At 35.5% G+C, this 20,473-nt stretch overlaps 2 protein-coding genes across 3 annotated transcripts; both read right to left on the bottom strand.

Annotated features, from left to right (window-relative positions):
- Positions 1-4,124: 4,124 nt before the first annotated feature.
- On the bottom strand, positions 4,125-11,019 carry LOC147505423 (uncharacterized). The gene is made up of 8 exons (XM_086557963.1): positions 10,679-11,019; positions 9,212-9,249; positions 7,555-7,623; positions 7,340-7,423; positions 6,140-6,174; positions 5,677-5,762; positions 4,434-4,499; positions 4,125-4,345 (listed from the first exon to the last, which is right to left on the bottom strand). The coding sequence occupies exons 1-8, from the start codon at positions 10,743-10,745 to the stop codon at positions 4,311-4,313; spliced, it is 480 nt and encodes a 159-aa protein (XP_086414089.1). The 5' UTR covers positions 10,746-11,019; the 3' UTR covers positions 4,125-4,310.
- Positions 10,947-19,524, bottom strand: LOC147505422 (deneddylase). Of its 2 annotated transcripts, none has more exons than XM_086557961.1 (9): positions 19,141-19,524; positions 18,806-19,009; positions 18,231-18,719; positions 17,031-17,141; positions 15,673-15,861; positions 12,752-12,994; positions 11,712-11,832; positions 11,496-11,632; positions 10,947-11,334 (listed from the first exon to the last, which is right to left on the bottom strand). In XM_086557961.1, exons 1-8 carry the CDS (start codon positions 19,501-19,503, stop codon positions 11,511-11,513), a joined length of 1,842 nt encoding a protein of 613 aa, XP_086414087.1. In that variant the 5' UTR covers positions 19,504-19,524; the 3' UTR covers positions 10,947-11,334; positions 11,496-11,510. The 2 variants fall into 2 exon arrangements, with proteins under 2 accessions (XP_086414087.1, XP_086414088.1); XM_086557962.1 differs by having other exon boundaries at positions 11,198-11,337; positions 19,141-19,515.
- Between the last annotated feature and the right edge of the window lie 949 nt (positions 19,525-20,473).

The following is a 20,473-nucleotide window of genomic DNA, read 5'->3' as shown; positions in this document are numbered from 1 at the left end:
ATCAAACATGATTTATTTTATGTCATGTTTGCAAGGACACTACTACGAGATAGATAGGTAGAAAGTTGGTATTACACACCACATTGGATAATTAAAAGGAAATCGAAAACTAGATTCAAATACATTGAACTGAGCTCAAAGAGTAATTAATGGGAAATCAGAAACTTTATGCAAATGCAATAAACTAAACTCAAAAAGTAATTAATTAGAAATCGGAAATTGGATGCAACTGCATTAAACTAACGTCAGAAAATAACTAATGGGAAATTAGAAATTGGATGCAAATTTTTGAAAAATATTGAACGGGAAATCGGAAATGGTATGCAAAAATGCATCAAACAAACCTCAAATAATAATTAACGGTGAATCAGAAACTGGATGCAAATGCATTGAACTAACCTCAAAATATAATTAATAGGAAATAAAAAAACCAGATGCAACTGCATTGAACTAGCCTCATAGAATAATTGACGAGAAATCAGAAACTATATGCAAATGCATTGAAATAATCTCAAAAAATAGTTAATGAGAAGTTAGAAACCGGATGAAATTGCATCAAACTAACCTCAAAGCATAAATAATCAGAAATCATAAACTAGATGCAGGTGTCTTGAACTAACCTCAAAGAGTTATTAATGAGAAATCGGAAGTTGGATGCAAATACAATGAACTAATCTAAAAACTAATTAACGAATATAAAAACATAAAAAAAAATGGATGCAAATGCACTAAACTAACCTCAATGAATAATTAACGGGATATCATAAATTTGATGCAAATCAGATTGAACAAACCTAAAAAAAAATTAATGGAAATCGAAAACTTGCCGCAAAATGCATTAAACAACTAACCTCAAATAACAATTAACGAGAAATCGAAAATTGGATGCAACTCCATTGAACTAACCTCAAAAATAATTAATGGAAAATCAAAACTGGATGCAAATCAGATTAAACTAAAATAATATATTAACTAACAAGCCGGGAAATCAAAAATTGGATGCAATATCCTTGATGAATATTTAACGGAAAATCAGAAACTGGATGCAAATGCATTGAAATAATCTCAAAGAATAACTAACTAGAAATCGGAAACCAGATGTAACTAAATCGAACTACCCTCAAAGCATAAATAACTAAAAATTTGAAGCTAGATGCGAACTAATTTCGAAAAATAATTAACGGGAAATCAGAAATTGGATGCAGATGTATTAAACTAACCTCAAAGAATAATTAACGGAAAATTAGAACTTTAATGCAAATGCAATTAACTAATCTCAAAGAGTAATTAACGAAACATTTAAAACTAGATGGAACTACACTGAATTAACCTTAATGGATAACTAACGGAAAATCGTAAACTTGGTGCAACTGCACTGAACTAACCTCAAATAATAATTAACGAAAAATCAGAAACTTGATACAACTACATTGAATTAACCTCAAAGAATAATTAATGGGAAATCGGAAACTAGATCCAACTACATTGAACTAGCCTCAAAGAATAATTAACGTAAAATTGGAAACTTGATGCAAATACATTAAACTAATCTCGAAATATAGTTGTATTATATATAAGGAGAATATAATATCTCAACAAGTATAATTTTGCATTTTAAGTAGTGTTTATTATAATTATTTTATTATGATTAAGAATGTCTTGCTATTTAAGTAGCTTCAATATCATTTTCGCCACATTGAGCATTCTCACAAAATTTCAATCAAACTTCTATTATTAAACATAACAACAAAAATAAATCGATGAGTTTTACCAAGGTTTGGTGCTTTCTTTTGATAGAGAGTGGTGCAAGAAATTTTGAACAAGTGATTAATATAATTTCCATATCTCATAGCTATGAATAGTTACTAATATTTTTTAGAATAATTTAATATAACGGCACCTGTTCGTAGGACGGGTTCGAAAGCTAGTAAAAAATTGAAATTTCTATTAGAGTGAAATTGTTAGTGGAGAGTCTATGTGGTGTGAGTAAAGATTGTTGATGATGAAAAAGATGGGAAGGTCTACCTAGCCTTCTCTAAAACAATCATTTATAGGTTTGATGCCTAAAAAGATGCTAGGAAGATGTTTAAAAGAGGCATGGATAAGCGCCTTTTTGAGTCCAAACTCCAAACCAGGGAAACCTACATTATTTTGGTAAAAGCAACAACTATTTGTAAATTTGTTTACTACTGTACAATGTACATAACCCGCTTAAAATACTTAATTCGCGCACTAAAGTATAAATACCTTCCCTCTGCCATTATGGATGACAGACAAGTAATTGGATAACTGAATCGTACGCCAACTATGTCATATACTTAAAGCAACTCTTTTCTTTTCTGAGGTTAGTCATGAGAATCACATCACATAACCCACTACTATGGTGGATCTTGCTGGCTTGCTGACATCTTTATGTGATAGCCGAAATGTTACGCACACTTGTTCAACTCTTATATTGTCCGAGGTATTTTTACTTTTGTATTGGATGAAAGACCATATGGTTCAATGGCGACGATCAAATCTTCAAATGTCAATTGCATATTTGTGTGGGGTAACCTATTAAAAATTTCGGTGAATTATGTCTGTGATTATGATTATGATTTATGATGTGAGCCTATTTTTTTTTTGTTATCTTGTTGTGATGAATATAATTGATTTTGACCCTTTACCAAATTGTTGAAACTAAGAAACCATCAATGCTAACATTACGGTTGCATTATAACACCCCAATAAAAATGGCACACGTTTTTTTTCTCTCATAGACTCGGAGTCTTGAGAAATGGTGATCTGGTTTTGCTTTTCAGCTGACAAGAGAAGTATTATGCCGCAACCCTGTTAGAGATTGCAATATAGTGTGAACATTTCCGTGTGATATGAAATTATGAACCTACAACTCAACAGTTTTGAACTAGTATTTTGAAAATTTGCAAGTGTAGGTGTTTGAGCGTTTCCACCCACTGAAGAAATGGTGCAAATTTAGCGAACTTCAAATTACCAGTTTTTTTGCGTCTCTTTAAGTAGAATTTCAAGATAACAACACCTTGGAAGTTGGAACATCTGTATTCTACTTCAAAACCATATCCTTATTTTAGTTAAATTCACATGAAAGTATGGAACACAACCTTTATCTCAAAATTTTCAAATCATTGCTTGGATGGCTATGTAGTCACTAGTCAATAATAAGTCCAGCTTTCTTGTAAAAGCTTTCCATGTTTCAAAAGTTGAATTAATCTGAGACTCTGAGTGCAGTTTCCGATATTAAACAAACAACTGCACGTCTAACTGATGAGTGATGATCATATCCACAACTCAAATAACAAATATCATAATAAGCACCTTTATTTATAACTATTTATTTATTGTAAATATCAATACATATCATATAATCTTACCCTATATATATGTTTAGAGGATGATCGTATTCATCGTGACAGCTTTGCCAATACAAAAAAGAAGCTTGCCATCATCAAATGATAATATCTACCACTTATAAAAAAAAAGTATGAACAAATTGTAATTTGGTATGCCATTTTCTGAACAAGAGGCCAAAGTTCACTATAATTTCCTTGCCAGTGGAGAAGGCTACAAGAGAGTGAAATCAAGTAACAACTCGGCTGTCTTTCTCAATAATTTAAAGAGCTCACTTGGGACCTACCTTAGGATATTGTCCATCTTAAGATGTAAAAGAAATTAAATGAGACCCCGATAGGGCCAGACAACACAGCCCAACTTTTGGGTTTGGAAATGAAAGGGATTTTTAATAGAGTACCTAGTAGGAGAGTAGGCGCATACAATATTCTCAAATGATATAAACAATACATGCGACTAGTATGGGGATGGTTATATGTACTGCCTTTTTAAATGGAATTTTAATGGACATTTTTAATTTCCCTAAAATTTCCAGCCAACTATAATCTAATTAGAAGTCCTAATCATAAGGAAAGTTATCCCTTATCCCCCCCAACCCAACCCAAAGAAATGTCAAAATTTTGCCAACTTAACCTCAATTCAGATTCAATCAATCGACAAAATGTAGAAATGGGGAAAAGTTTATATTAAATGACTAAAAACTTTGTAGCTCACAATCTAATTTTGATTATTGGGGCCATACTTCATACACGGTGTCAGCCAAAGAGAGTTATAAATTTAAGAAATTGGTAGGAGATAATTTCAGAATCAACACAGTTTAACTTGAACAACTTACGAAAATAACAAGGTCAGAGATTCAAAGGATGATGTTGCGAACATAAACACGCAATACATTATCTTGTAATTAATAGTTTCACTGACCCTTTACCACAACAAAAAGATCATTTGCGCGCTTCAACTTTCTTCTGCTCTTTTGCTGAAGAAAAAAAATACATTAGTTCTTATGATGTAATTAATTTTTGGAAGTTGGGAAATAAAGCTATCGGATAGGGTCTGGAACTTACCAGCTTTCTCTTCTTCTCGTTTCTTAGCAGCTTCTGCTCTTTGTTGTCTTATCATTGATAATCGCTCTGCAAGTTTAAAAGATCATAGAAAACCAAAGATGTCAACTAACAAATACTGAGGTTAATGACTTAGCACCATTAATAGATCCAGAATGAGAATTATAATAAAAAGAACAAAAATGTTGCAAACTTGCAAAGTAAATGGACCGATAAAGATGCGGCAAATACTCTACTTATAACAGATTCTTGAAACAGATTCTTGGACCGATCTGAAATGGCTTTAAATTCTTCATTTATTCCCCCAGTACATTCTTATTCAACAAGAGTCCTTTGTTCAAACATCTTGAATTAGTTCAAATGAACTAAGACTCTACTAGGAAATAATAATGAAATTATCGAATAAAAGTATGTCGCACTTAGAGAAGATGAAAGACAAAGAGAACCTTTCCTTCTCTCTAATAAGAATCATTTTTCAAGGAGAAAAACAACAGGACAATTGCAGAAGCAATTCTGACTGCATTAAATAAGGAAGTGGCTCTATGGATGAGCAATTCTGACAGTGTAACAGAGACTGGGCAGCGCCGTTTAGCGTGTTAAAAGCCAATTCTTATCAGGAAAAAAAATAGGCAATTTGAATTAATAACTTCTGACATGAGAAATATGAATACTATATGATTGTATAAGAAAATAGAAATTTGAGGTCATCAGGAGTCTTGAAAGAAAGCACACTTTGTTTGTTTGAAATGCTAAAAGCTAACTTGCCACAATAAGAACCAGGTAGACTCTATCAGCACTGACTTCTTTTTTCAGATCTGTATGCTTTGACAACAATAATGTCTACAACAGAAGCTGCACCTGGGAATACGCATCATGGAGGTGGCTCACATGTCCGTATATAAAGATGTGTTCTTGTTCAAGAGATTAGAGTGAAACCATATAGCAAAAAAGAATAGAAAGTAGAGGGGGAGGAAGAGAGACGGATAGAACCAAATAATGAGTATAAGAAAGGACTCATAATTGTCTTTTTTACCAATTATTTTTATCAAATAAGTTACATTGACACGGAAACGTGTCCTTATCCAACACGGATACAGAGTGTTTGAGACGGCAAAATATCAAAAATTGAGGTATATCACCATACAATATGTGTCCGTGTGTGTCCGACATGGACACGTGGATACATGCCACGTGTCCGACAATTATTATTTTTGAAATATGGTGTGTCCATGTAACATAGTTTTACCTAAATCTTTTTTGGCTTGTTCGGTCTTTCCTTGTTCCTGCAACCTCATATATCGCTCATGTGCTTTCTGTTTCTCTATTTCTTCTCTGCAAGGAGTTAAAAACGAGAGTATGAGCATATAAGATGAAACTTTAACCTACAAACATGTGGTGGTCAGCCTAAACTATTTTCACCTTCTTGCTTGAAAACATATAGGTCGCTAGTCACTGGACAGTGGACACTATTTGGACTAGTGACTACGTAGATTCATGGGAAGATAACCACTTGACTAAAGTTTACATATACAACTCCCAGACAAGTAAATACGGGCAGGTTCCTTATTCGAACCTACCGCACTTGATTGAAAAAAGGACTGAAATTTCTCGAGTTGATATGAAACTTAGTAAAGCAATTAATCCAGTAGAGTTATAGTTGATCTAACAGCATCGTGACAAGAAAGCATACAAAAGACCAAGTCGTATACCTCTCACGCCTTGAAAGCTCAGTTGTTTTTTCGATCTGCAAAATGCAAATATCATTACTTAAACACAATGTCCCAACGATTCCAGAAATAAGTAAAGACATACATAAATTGGGGAGGGGGGGAAGGAATCTATAGGGAGTAAGAAGCTGATTATCTAGGTTAGCAGAAGAACATTCTACCTCAAGACCATGTAACTCTACAATTACTACATATTACAGTTCATTTAGTAGTGTCCTAAGATGTCAACACTCATTTAGTAGCAAACAATTTCTGTTTACAGGACAATGGAACTCCTATGAGAAATGGTTCCAAGGTTCAGGCAACATTGAAACAAAATTAAAATGGACTTAAGCAATCTAGTATAAGAAATGATATTATATTCCATGCACCAGGGAATCACAAACTGTAACAGTCATGCTTATGTTACTCTCTAAACAGTCATGCTTATGTTACTCTCTAACAATGGCTGTATGGTGGACAAACCATATAATCAAAATGTTTGTATTCCTGTAACACACTATTGTAGTATATGAGGCAAAGAGTGTTAAGGAAGTAGCCCAGTTCTCTGATTTTTTTTATTCTCCAAATTTAGCGTTCCTAACATCTCACACCGTGTCAGACTACAGAACCTCCAGATATCCAAGCAACAGACAGTTACATCCTATTAAAAAAACCGACCCATAATTTAAAATTCGTGTCTACTTAGTCACTAGTCACAAAAACTAGACTGGGACTCAGATGGTAATTCAATTGCAGACGGTAACTGAAAATTGCTCTTCTTGCTCAACTAGCATCAGGGTTCCTCCATCTACCTAGATTCATACAAGCTACAAATTGACAACACAATTATATTACTACTTTAACCATAATTACTTCCTTCACTGTTCAGGCACAAATGAAACAATCATCATCATAATATCCAACACTGTATCAATGGTTTTATTAGAAGTAGGGGCGTTAGAATGGCCCTCAGTCCCCAACTTAGAAAGGGCAAGAGAAATCGCCATCTTTAAAAATGTGGTTGTAGCTCAATATATCAAGATAATGATGTTCACCTTTCTTTGTACATGTCATATGCCAAAAGCTAGCTTGTGCAAAATAAAAAACATAACAGGACAATGGGGTGCAGATACTAAGAAAAGAACAACACAACTCCAGCATAAATCTAATAATTACTTATGCAGGATATCACAAACTTACATCAACATCCCTAGCTTTCATATTCTTTGGTTTAACCAAATTAGGATTTTGAACTTCAATGACACCTTGTGTGCCTTTCGGTTTCTACAAACATTCAGCAGACAAAAAAATTAGAAGTATGGTTAGTACAAAATTACAACTTATGGCAGAAAGACCAGGAATCACGAAAAAACAGGAGAAATAAGGGAGAAGGAAATATAAAAACAGTAACCAACCTCAGATTCTTCCTCGGATTCCTCCTCAGATTCTACTTCTTCTTCTTCTTCTTGCTCTTCAGGTACTTCCTGATAAACCAAAGATAGCACAGAGGAAAATACAATAAACGCATAATTCCACTAAATGCATTTTGTTCATTCAATCATTCATAAGAAAACATGCTATATATTTTTACTTATTAAAAAAAAATAGTAATAAATAAATAAATACCCTTTACACTTGCAATAATGACAGAAGAAATTTCTCCTTATCATCAAGGCTTTGGTCTAGGGTATGCACAAAAGCGATATCAAGGAGTCTCAAGTCTAGGATCCTGTTGGGGGTAGAAAACATTTCTGGGATGAAATTGTATTTCTAGATATGTATGAGAAACCATCACTCACTATGTCACCCATGTCATGTTTTCCTCAATAAACTAACAGGTCAACATAAACAGTTATTTGCAGCTGAATGCATGTATTGAACTATTGGCCACCAGCCCACCACTCACCAAACTCAAGCTCTACTAAGTCAAAGGTCCCTCTCTCAGTGTGCCCTAACAGTTTTTCCTACTCCAATTCTAGATTTACCAACATTTGTTCCAACACACGACTAAATATGAAATGTTTGTGAATGTGTTTGACACCACCTTAAGGGGAAAAAAATCCTGAATATTTAGCACCATAAAAAATTAGTTTCAATGGTTAAAAACAAATAGGTCCTAATGCTTTGATATAAGAGAAATTTGAGTTGACTAGAGCGATGACAACAAAAATGTCAATCCGTTTGAAACAACCATTTTAATTTGCAACCATTATTTATTAGTGGGAAGACTGTTCAACAAGGAATATCAGCTTATCAGTAAAGCACTCTTTACATATGGAATTCCCCCCTCCTCCCGCTGCCTTCTGTGACCAGCGGGAGTATACAATAACAACCTCCGGAAACTTATTCCTGATCGCGAGTCTTTATAAATGGAATCAGTCTGCGTTGAGAGAGAGAGAGAGGGTAGCAACAAGTTTCTTCAATCATCTAAAGTCCAAAACACTCTTCAACAAAGTTTCTTCAATCATCAATTATATGGTTCACTAATCAATACAATAATAGGGGCTTTGTCTTGTTTATGCATATGAGCTTTAAAGATATAGCACATAGAAACCAGCCTGTATCATTATCCCAAACAGGCATCAGCCGCAGATGAACAAACTCTCAGAAATCCAAAATCCCCAACTCCCAACATGTCCCCAAAAGGCCCAAATTCAATTTTACTTGTAAACAAACACACGCTAGCAATAAGAATAACTCAATTCAGAAAATTAAAAATAATACTAAATAAATAGATAAATAAGTTGATATACAAAATATGAAAGTTGACCGGTAAAATAAGTGCACCAATATAGGAACACATGATACCAACAAATTCTCCAAATATCTCCATGTCTCATGGCTAGTATATTGCAATTGACTGAATGCACTTATCCAAAAGTAAAGGTTTCTTTTCAGTGAAAAAGGGTACAAAACGTCAACTGAAAACTTAAGGGAACAAATGCATACTATCAGGAAAGATAATTTTAGAAAAGAAAAGGGAAAGTAATCAACATAGACATCCAAAAATGAAAATGCCCCTACGTGAATAATTCTATATTTGATTAAAAGTACTTGTGAAGTTGTGATTACCTGTCTGAAAGAGCGAGGTCGGGCAGAGGTACCAGCAACTGCAATTACATGAAATAAAAAAAGTGCTAAGCCACCTAAACTTTGTAGACTATAACATTTATTATTGCACGTGTGAAAATTTTGAATTCAAGAAATGTAATAGACTCCAAATGACAGGAAAATATAAACCAAATGGTACTTTGCATCGAGATTGAAAGCATCTATAAAACATGCAAAAAACAAAAGGCAGTTATAGTTTAGGTGATTAGACAAAACAAATAGCCACTTGATTTGCTATTTCTCAATTGAGGAACTTTCAGAACAAAAAAACACCAGCTAATTTAAAGTCCAGAATTCATAGTTCAGTGTAGTATTATGTTCCTTGAACAAACAGAAAGTATCATTGCAGATAACAACACATTAAGTACAGCTGCGATTAAGAGTAAATCTGTGATTTGTAAAGGTTTATTATAAGAGCATACTAAGAGACTATGACACCTAGAGACTGCAGGAGCCAAAGACAGAACATAGATATGTTCTGGGAACAACAGCCCTACTAAGATAGAATTACTAAATATGAACAAACAGTTAAACACTGATATGGGGTGTATATAAAAAGTCTAGTACAGAGCTATGACCTCAATATATATAACATTGAATAACAGCACAACCATGAGGATGATTAAGTTGTGGAAATTCAAAGGTGAGCTGCAAAACAGAGCCCCAAGATTCAGAATGCCCATTCGACCACACTCACTGTAAAAATAGAGTCTTCCAAGCTTCCCTCCAATGTTTCATACTTTTGTATTTTAAATTCATGCTTATTCTCTGTTTCTCCCCAAGAGATGTCAACTCTTTCTCATTCAGTCATTCTCAAAAATCTTTTTCAAACGTACCCAGTAACAAATTCACTCTCTAAATCATTTTATCTCTAAAATCTAGGACTCAATTCCAATCGACATATACACGATCTAGTATAAACAAACACACAAACTGATCGAGTAAAATGAGACGGATATATGCTTCTTCAAGACTTGGGGATTTGGACCAGCCAGATAACAATCTGAACAAGTCATTTCTAAGTTATACTTGAACAATAACTATATTGATTCCTTTCACGGACTCAAAGCTCTCTCTTCTCTTCAACCAAAACTTAACTCATAATAACCATTGTGTCCATATAACTACTTCCAAAGACCAGTAGACTCAATCCCAATTTTTAGTAAAAAACTAATTATTCTTTTACATTCATATTAAAAACCAGAATCATAACAGTCAAATCGAAGAAAATGACTAAAAGTTTCAATATTTAGAATACCCTTGTACAGAACTATTCACAAAGTATACAATAAGTTCATAGTTCCACTTAAAATAACCAAAAAGTCCACTATGAGTAAATTTACACAAACAGATTAAAAAGCTTCAAAGAACGAATCTTTAAATCAGAATTTATTACAAAAGAGATAGAGAAAGAAGAGTAATTATTACCCATCTCTTCATGAGTAGAAAAGCTCCTTTTCCCAGTTGGCTTCCCTTTGAACTTCCCCCTTCCCATTTTTTGCGTTAAATTTAAGCTCTGCAACTTCAAAATCAAAATGGAGAAGAAAATGAAGAAAGCAGACCCCCTCTCCTTTTACTACAGATTCATTGGGCTGGATTTGGATTTAGCCCAGCCCACTTTTCTATTTCGGTTCGGCCCAGCTCGACCTTAATTTTCAGACTTGGCGAATCTATTGCAACTTTAATATACACGCGATTCAAAGATTAATGTAAATAGTTATTTAGGGTAGGATTCCATCCAAACAAGAAATTACAGTGCATTTAGTGACAACCAAAAAGCAAAAATGCCCTACAACTGTTGGCAATCATCTTTGTGATCTAACGGAGTCCTTTGATTTCGGATTTTAGATCCACCGTGTCCTTTGGTGTAACAGTCAAACTATACTGATTGTTGACGATGATGCTATGGACACTGAAAACCTCCCATCTTGCCCAACACCACAATCAGTCCAGCTCATCTTTGAAGCGCAAACACACATCGACCATGGAGCATAGACTGGCCTCCAGATACAAGCCGAAAACATCCCAACACAAGCTGTATTCAGATTTCCACCGACTTGTTCAAGGCTTTCATCCTAAAGTACCTGCTTCAAAATATTTTCGAATTTTGATTGGAGATACAAACAAATGTAAACTACAGAAGCTAAATATGGAATTCCTGAAATTTTAATGGTTATAGCATTCTACACTGCCAAATTCCATCAAAATTTGAAATTTGTCTGGTATGATAATGAGCAGCACTTACGAGAATGGAAAATTCTCAGCCTGTTTCCCCAAGTGGCCTGGCTAATGCAAACCATGATTCAGGGTTCACTGACATCAACAACTCTACGAGAATAACTTTATCTGGCTGCTGAATCTTGAGCCCTGGTTCTATTAAGCCTGCTTCACATTATCCAATTAGTATATCTGTAACGCACCAAGTGTATTAAACAGATTATGGGTAGTATCAGAGACTTACCAGGGGTAAGCTTTCGCCCATTGTAAAGCTCTTTTGCTAAGGGATTACTCGCCCAATGATTAACTGCCAAGCGGCTTGTGGGCTGAAACCCAACTACACTGCCGTCACTTGACAAAACCACCTAGAGACGGAAGGAAAGGAGTAAGTCGGTAACACAAGAAAAGTCGCAGACGTATGACTTTGCTCTCCAAACTTCTTCTCCATTAACAACACTACAATTTTACTCATTATTGTACCCAATGATCTGGATTAACAGTTTCAAATATATCTCTATTCAATTCACTGAAGTTATCTGCTTATAGAAACTGCAATATCTGCTCTTTTCTTCTCCATTTTTTTAGAATTTATTTACAAATGATGAACACAAAAAACTTCGTGTCTCACAAAATTGGGAATAACAAGATGTGCATTTGATTTGAAAGAGAAAATCAATATACAAAGTATAAGACATAAACTGCATTTCGCAAGTTCGTACGATATGGAGGGCTTCTTTCTTTCCCTTTCTCATCTATTCTTCTCCTCTTGAGTTGCAAATCTAGTGAGAGCAAGAGCTCCACCGGTCACCAGTTATTAAGTACAGGATTACTTTCTAACATTTTGATGAACTTAGAAGAAATTTTGAAATTCAAGAAACAAATCTCCATGCTTGCAAATGCTGGTTGAAGAGGTATTAAATCCTTCATAGCCAAATCCCAAATTAAAGTAGTGAACATCCATCCAGAGAAGCCTAGCATTCGTTTAAAGTTTTCAGCTGTGAATTTGTGGTCTGGGTCTAAGCAAACCGGGTTTGGAGAGGATTGGTTCATATAAAGTTGTCTACCCATGCAAATGAAAATTATGAAATGTAATTTAATGGATAACCAGTTGGACCAAAATGTAGTTCCTCAAGCAAGAGGATATCTTGGTTATTCTTTTCCCTAGTGATAAATTGAAATTTCACAGATTAGCAATATATGCACGTGCAGATTAATATGTTCAAGTTATGAATCCTTTTCAGTTTTTCAATAAGATGGAGAGAATAATGGGACCACTGAACATACCTGATAACTGGCAATGTCCTGAGCTGATGTCTCCATGTCAGTACTTATCTGATCTGAAGATGGCGCTACAGTATCTGATCCAGTGCTGGAAACCTCTTCATGTAAATTCACATTATGCAACTTCCTCAAATAATTTGGGAGTTCCCCCGTCCAGGCACCAAGATCTCTTTCCGTCTCTATATCCCCAGGCCAAGCAACTGCATCCTTGATCGTTTTGACTATTGTGATGCACATGCTTTCCAACTTTTTGTCAGAATTTTTTGCATTAGGTACAGCTTGTGAAATCGATTACAAAAGTAGTTGCAAATATCAGAACAGGAAAAGATTCCCCAACTCTAAACGAAAAACAGCAGCAAGAATACTTTTAAACTTTGGGCCATCCAACTCAAAACCAACTGGCAAGAAATAAAGGGATAGGCCCAGAAACTTATATATTGTTATGCAAGGCTTTCACTCTCCGATGTGGGACTATATTAAACATCTCACCACGCCCCTCATGTATGGCATTACCTGAGCTTAACACGTGGACAACATATACTTGGGTGACGTGGACAAGCCTTTTGGGACAAACACACTAGCCTGCTCTGATAACATCTTTAACTTTTTGGCATCCAACACAAAACCAATTGCCTAGTAACTCATATACTGTTATGCAAGGCTTTCACTGTCCCACGTGGGACTATATTAAACATCACAGATACCAATACAATCAGTTTACTATTGTTTCCTAGTAGCATAACCTAATACTGATGCATGAGCATGTATTAATTAATAATTAATAATTAATAGTTTACATTTTATTTGGTTTCCTAATTCAATTAGAAATAAGATTTAAGATAGTTTCCTATTTGGTTTCCAATTAGGTTTAGTAGTTGTTTTCTTATATAAAGGCATCTAGGCCTTCATTGTTAGAGGGTTATTATTGATTATTAATTTTTTGTGAATTGTTTTTCATGTTTGAAGGTTTAAACCCTCTAGATTAGGTGTTTGTTTTATTAAATATTATTGATGTTCATCCATTGTTGAAGCTTCCGCCAACAAGATACATCAAATTTGGTATCAAGAGCCAATCGATTTTTTTTTTAAAAAGGAAACACTGTTCACGAGTACTGTTCACCGGGACACTGTTCATCACGGGTTACTGTTTACCAAACACTACTCACTGCAGGGGAAAAAAAAACTTTCTTCAATTTTCTTGGTTAATTGTCATGGAGTATCATAGGAGAAGTAGAAAAGAGTCATCGCCGCCGCTCAATCATCGACGTTTCCATGGGTCGAAGTACCATGCCGATCACAATTATGAGAGAACCTACGATATGGATTGCAGCCGCCGCGAGAGTTTTACTTCTTCAAGAAGGTATAAACCTCCTTCCCCTCTTCCATCATTGGTTGTTAGTTTGAGGCGAAAATTTAAGTCAGAGAAGGGATACGAATTTTCCTCCCACGAATCGATGTATGATTCCGATTCCGACCACACAAAGAAGGATGGTGTTTCCCCTCTTAAAAATTGTCACTACCACCACCACAAAAAAAATTTACCTTTGTTGGTTAGGCAAGCTCCCCCTTCTCCTCCTCTGAAACCTCCTCCACTACCTGGCTATGAAAGAGAGCGACAACGTCAACATCTTTTGCTTCAAGTGGGGGAGTTTATAAATCAGCACCCATCACCACCAAGCATCAAAACCATCAGCCATTGGTGCGACACTTCAGTTCGAATAATCTGTGTGCTACTGTTCATCGACTTCATCCCACTCTACCCACTTCTTCTTTCTCAATTCCAGTTGATATCTATACATCTATTGACAAACAAAAGGAAAGTGGGAACAACATAGATAAAGACAAGGTAGGAGTCCCGGCATCCAAGCGTCTATCTTTGCGAGAGTGTGAATCAGATGAAGTAGTTCAATGTGTACCAAAGCCTTTGGTTAGAAAAGAAGAAAGTCTGACAAAAATTGGGGCTATAGATGATGAATTTGTTAGGACTTATACTGTAAAGAAAGTTCAAACTGATGCTTCGGTAGCTCCTCATCATCTAGTGCCAAGGATACAGTCTAGATTCTCTACAAGTAATGGTGTTGAATTTATTCCAAACTTTCATTCTTTGGAAACTTGTCTGCCTAAAAGTTAGCCCAGTGTTTTCGATAGATGCTTTATTTCCGTATGTCAAAAGCTTGTTTTTTGGTGATATGAAGTTATTCCAAGATTCTTACGTGGATCCATTCATTTCTAATCTAGTGGTGCCTTTTTCTCCATGGAAGTATAAAGGAAATCAGTGCATATTTCACGGATGACAATCTCAAATTTCTTTCCAATGGAATATTTTGGATGACATGAACGTGAAATCGTGGTGTATGATTACTTTTGTGAGTCGATACAAAGCCAAAATTCGAGGACGAATTTTTGGCAACCCGGGGAGGGTTCCGTATTCGATTATGAAGAACTTTTGCAGGTTTGAAGATTTTCAAGATAACAAACTCGAGGACGAGTTTCTTTCAAGCGGGGGAGTATGATGCATGAGCATGTATTAATTAATAATTAATAGTTTACATTTTATTTGGTTTCCTAATTCAATTAGGAATAGGATTTAGGATAGTTTTCTATTTGGTTTCCAATTAGGTTTAGTAGTTGTTTTCTTATATAAAGGCATCTATGCCTTCATTGTTAGAGGGTTATTATTGATTATTAATTCTTTGTGAATTGTTCTTCATGTTTGAAGGTTTAAACCCTAGATTTAGGTGTTTATTTTATTAAATCTTATTGATGTTCATCCATTGTTGAAGCTTCCGCCAACAAGATACATCAAATACAAACAAAGTATTGGCACATTAAAAATATATAACAGGTGGACATATATAATAATAGAATTATGTAAACCTAATTAAATTCCTTTTCTTAAAGCAAAAAAGGTTTCTATTATGTACCTCAGATTCTTCCAACTTTTGATGCTGGTAGCATTCGGTTTTAGATGATTGTTCGGTAAACAATTCCGACCGAGATCTTCTGGCCTCATAAAGACGAGAACGGTAAAACTGAGCTAGAATACTTATGGAAACCACAAAAAGACCACCAACAAGCGTGGGAATTAGCTTTTTCCACAACGAAGTGCTCCTCTGCAAAAAGCCAACCAATTATAAGGTCAGAACACAAATGAAATAGATATAAGTACCTCAACGGGCAGATAGTCATTTCGATCAGAGGTTTGGTCGCTCACTGGGCATTTGATTTGGGAGAAGTGAAGGGATACTCTTTTTGGGTGTTTTTATGTTCCTTTCTTTTCTTATATGAATTGGACATCATGCTTTCTAATGGTCGAATGAATTTAAGTAACAAATCATTAAGCCCGCCTGGGTTGGGGTAAACACTGCTGAGTCTCAAATATAAATAAGCGGTCTGAACTTGCTTGGGTTTGCAGTAAAACCATTTGGTTCCTCCCAATTACAAATAAATGAAATAATCAATAACTCAAACCGAACTCAACTGTAGGGCATTTCCCATTGAGATAGTAACTCAAAAGTTCTGACTTCCCATCTTCATTTCCATTTCTTTCGTCCGATACAAGGCAAAAATTCTCACCAACTGAACCTTTAAGGTCTCTACTGCCTATAATTTATCCGTAAAAGTTATACTTCATTCCCAATAAAAGTGTTACAATCCCGATGGCTAGCACTTAGCAAGGAACTAAGAATAGCAAACTACAATACCACATGATTCCCAAATACAAAAAAACTACAAAACTAGTGTATCCCAATAACAAATAAAATCAAGAAATCTCAACCCCCTAAACACGGTGATATTCCTCGATTGATCGTACTTAATGTCCACCCAAATCTTGTGCATTTCCCTTCCCTTGTTCTCTAACACTCTCCGATTGCGTTCCAACCATATCCCCCACACTACTGCCTTAGGAAAATATTCAGCTAGACACTTGGGCACTTGGCTCTTGGAGAAAGAACCGTCATGAAGATGGCACCACCAGGAGTCTCTCTAATCTCAACATGACACCTCTAAGGTTAATTAAAAGATGAGAAGTACACCTCCTAAAGTTGCTTAGCCATCAGACAAAGAACTAGTAATTGGTCCACATCGTCTTCCACCGCCTTACAAAGTGAGCATACCTAATCTCCTACAAGGTGCAAAGTGGGACCATCCCCTACCTATTCAAATTGTCCCGCTCACCCTAGCAAGGTAACTAGTTAAGTCCGGACAAACAACCAATGGAAGTAGGTAGAATCATCACAGTTGCCAAGAAAGATATAGTAATAAAGATGAGTAGAAGTACCTTATTCTTTGACAATTTTGAGATATCTGCAACAACCCCGCAGGAAAGCTGCTTATTTGGTAAAGTGTATAGGTCTTCATAATACATATCTAGAGTATCTGCCAATTCAACCTGCAAAACTATTGACTTTTGAGTCATTTGGCATAAATGCTTTCTTAATACACACACAAATGCGTTATGCTATGTGCGTGTACTATATCTTTATGTTTTCAAAGAACAAAAAATTGATGCACAGTGTCCACTTGTCCTCACAATAGCCTGAATATACAGAAACTGCAGAAAAATAGACTTAGCAAACTAAGGTCTCAGTGACAACATAATAAATCACATTATTTCTAAATGTAGGTAAGACTTTCAGTCTCCAGACAACTAGAAGTAAAAAGACACCAACAATAATGCTCACACGCTTTTAATAGTAGAAACACCACAGCTTGAACTTAAGCAAAACAACAATAAACAAGATGTCACAATGATATGCTTTTTCACTACCGAAAATTAGTTCTTAACACAATGAACTTTATGTATCCCAATTTAAAAATAATTATCTAAATGAAAGAAATATCCCTCCAACGTTTCCATAATCTTTTTGGAATACTAAAATGCCTTGTAATGTTATACTACCCAAACACAGTGCTTAAATAAGAAATGCAGACCTAACCAGCAGCTGAAATTCCAAGCCAATTTACTTGGATGCATTTAATCTCATTACGAGAAGCCCTAGTTTTCAACTAAACATTATGCTAAGTAGGTCCAGCTTCAAAGACTAGGATTTGGTTGTCACTTCGGTCTAGAACTTTACCCTATTTTAACATGAAGATGATAAAACCCCCACCTGAGTATGTCTTCTCTATATCATCGAAAAACCATTTATGTGCATTCAGGCATCATCGAGTGTGTATGTTTGTGTGTGTGTAACAACGGCCAATCATCAATGCATTAGTTATAATCAATGTTGCATAAAGAAAAATCAGGAACTTGAGTTCCCAAATACCAAGCATAGACAAAGCACAAATTAAGAGGCACGCATACTTATTTTGACATGTAACATTGTAAAGCATATGCATGTTATGCATTTAAAATATGCATATTGTGCAGTTAAAATAATACCGAGTTCTTTCTATCTACAGAATATCATAGGTCGAAATTCCCCAATTGATACTAGGGAAACAAGAGTGGGAAAACAAGGAAAGAATCAAATACCATTTGGGAGTGGGTCAAAAGGACTTCCCACCTATTCTCTGCAGCGTTCTTCCACCCTTCAAACTTCACATTCTTCAGTTTATTCACATCGACTTGAAGCCTGTAAGCAGGTAAATATTCAGTAGCCCAAGTAATGAACTCTGGACCACCAATTTTTCCCAGCTTGGAGTATGTTGATGGCATCCACCGCCTATACTTCCTTTTAACTTCTGTTGGTGTAGAAAAAAAATTTATCTCGAAATTTTGAGAAAACATCTTGGCACTTTTGACTAATTCGTCTTCAGACATTTTATATATGATAACTGAGAAGTCCTTCGATGCAATCCTTCTAGGCTTCTGAAACCAACCTAGAAAACTATTTGAAGCTGTACCAATGGTCCCTTCTCCAAAATCCATTTCAGTGCTTTCGAGGGCATACATGCAAACAGCTTCTGCAAGGACAGACAGAACTCGTTCATCCGATGAGCTTATGGTGAAAATTGCCGGAACCTGCAAATGCATAAGCCAGTGATGAAATTACACTAGGACCTGAGTCTTAATATGAAAAAGAAGAAAAATACTGACAGCCATGTAACCTCTCTTGGATTTTCAAGATCCTCCATATTTCTCTCAGCTCCAGCGCTGAGTAGTTGCAGCTCAAAACTCCAAATACGCTGCAAGACTACTTGTCTGAATGTCATCGCAAGTATATTTGTAGATGTCATGCTGGACAGCATATCTTTAGGAAGAGTACTTCTCAACTTCCTGGCCTTCTCTTTGACTTCTCTTGTAGGGAGAAACTGTTATGAAACCCACAAAACATTTGCAATCAGCTTATAAACTAACATTCTTTAAATTTTCACAAAGAAAGCAGTACATATTCGAATTTAAATCAAGGGGAATTAAAAAAAGTATGAAATTTAACACACACCAATCTAGTAGAAACAGTAGTCCGCTCATCCGCCGACCCAGGAAACACAGTTTCGACAACCATAGTATCCATATCAGCTTTAATATGTTCATCAGCAGCTTCACCACCATCAGCAGCAGCAGCAGTTAATGCTTGTTCAAAAGAAACATCTCCAACTATACTCAGCCTACACAAATCACTCTCATAAGTTCTGACAGATGGTAGACTAGTGGTTTTCCCATTGTTTTGAGTTAAGGAGTGAAGGAGTTGTTGGTCAGAAGAATATGAGAAGGTGAGAAAGTTTTTTGTTGGGGTTTTGAGGAAGAGTGTGGAGGGTTTAGGGAGAGAGGAGGAGTGGAGAAATGGCTTTGTTGAAACTGACATTGAAAGATAGTGTCAAGAGGTTTTGAACACGAGCTGTTTTAGCCTTTTTTAAAGTATCGAATGAAACGGAATTTCGTTCATTTCAGTTTTCAAGTGTCACGAAAATTTTATTTATTTCGGTAATTTACTCTTTTTTTCGACTTGTTTCGAAAAGTTCGTTTTTGGTATATTGGCTTAGTTTATCGCATGCATTATTTGTTCCGAGTACTTCTCTAAACAACAAGAAATTAGCCCCAACGCCTAATTCTGTTTCAAAACAACTCTAAAGGACATGGTTTTTTTATAATCACTCACAAATCCAATACCCACGTTTGAATAGCCTACGAACCCAATTTTTAAATTTTAATAACCCTTAAGAACAAAATAAGTTGGCCCGACCCTTTTTTTTTTAAATTCCACTTTTACCCTTTCTTGTTAATAAACAAAATTACGGATGAGAAAACTCAAAACCTTTTTTTTCTCCAACCCAAAATTACGGATGAGAAAACCAATAGATGACATGTTTGCAGACGGACTTAGCCTGCATGAGTACACCGAAATGGCTTTGCCTAATCAAGTTGTCGAAATTGTGGATCCAAATGTGCTTGATCGAGGAAGAAAATGATAAATTACTTGGCATTGCAGATGCGATTAGTGACAGACTCAAGGAGTGTTTAACTTCAACCATAAGATTCGGAGTCACATGTTCTACTGAATCACCTGTAGAACACATGAACATGAAAGAAGTCGTTAGGGAATTGCATTGGATCCGGGATCATCATCAAGGTGTCGAGCCATTGAGTGACAAGTTGGCCTCAATCAAGTTTACCTAACTCGAATCTTGGTCAAATAGCTTTTCCGGTTATTGTTCATGTTGATAGATCGATTCGCTGCATGTAGTCATTGTTTGATGTCATCAAACAAATGAAGTAATAAGAGTAATCAGCACGTTGTTGATCTAATATTAAAACATTTATGTTCATGATGTACT

This window comes from Coptis chinensis, chromosome 4 (assembly GCF_015680905.1).
Source record: "Coptis chinensis isolate HL-2020 chromosome 4, ASM1568090v1, whole genome shotgun sequence".
In the NCBI taxonomy this organism is placed as follows: domain Eukaryota; kingdom Viridiplantae; phylum Streptophyta; class Magnoliopsida; order Ranunculales; family Ranunculaceae; genus Coptis; species Coptis chinensis.
Note: the sequence above shows the minus strand (reverse complement) of the source record. Positions and strands in the feature narration are given on the sequence as shown.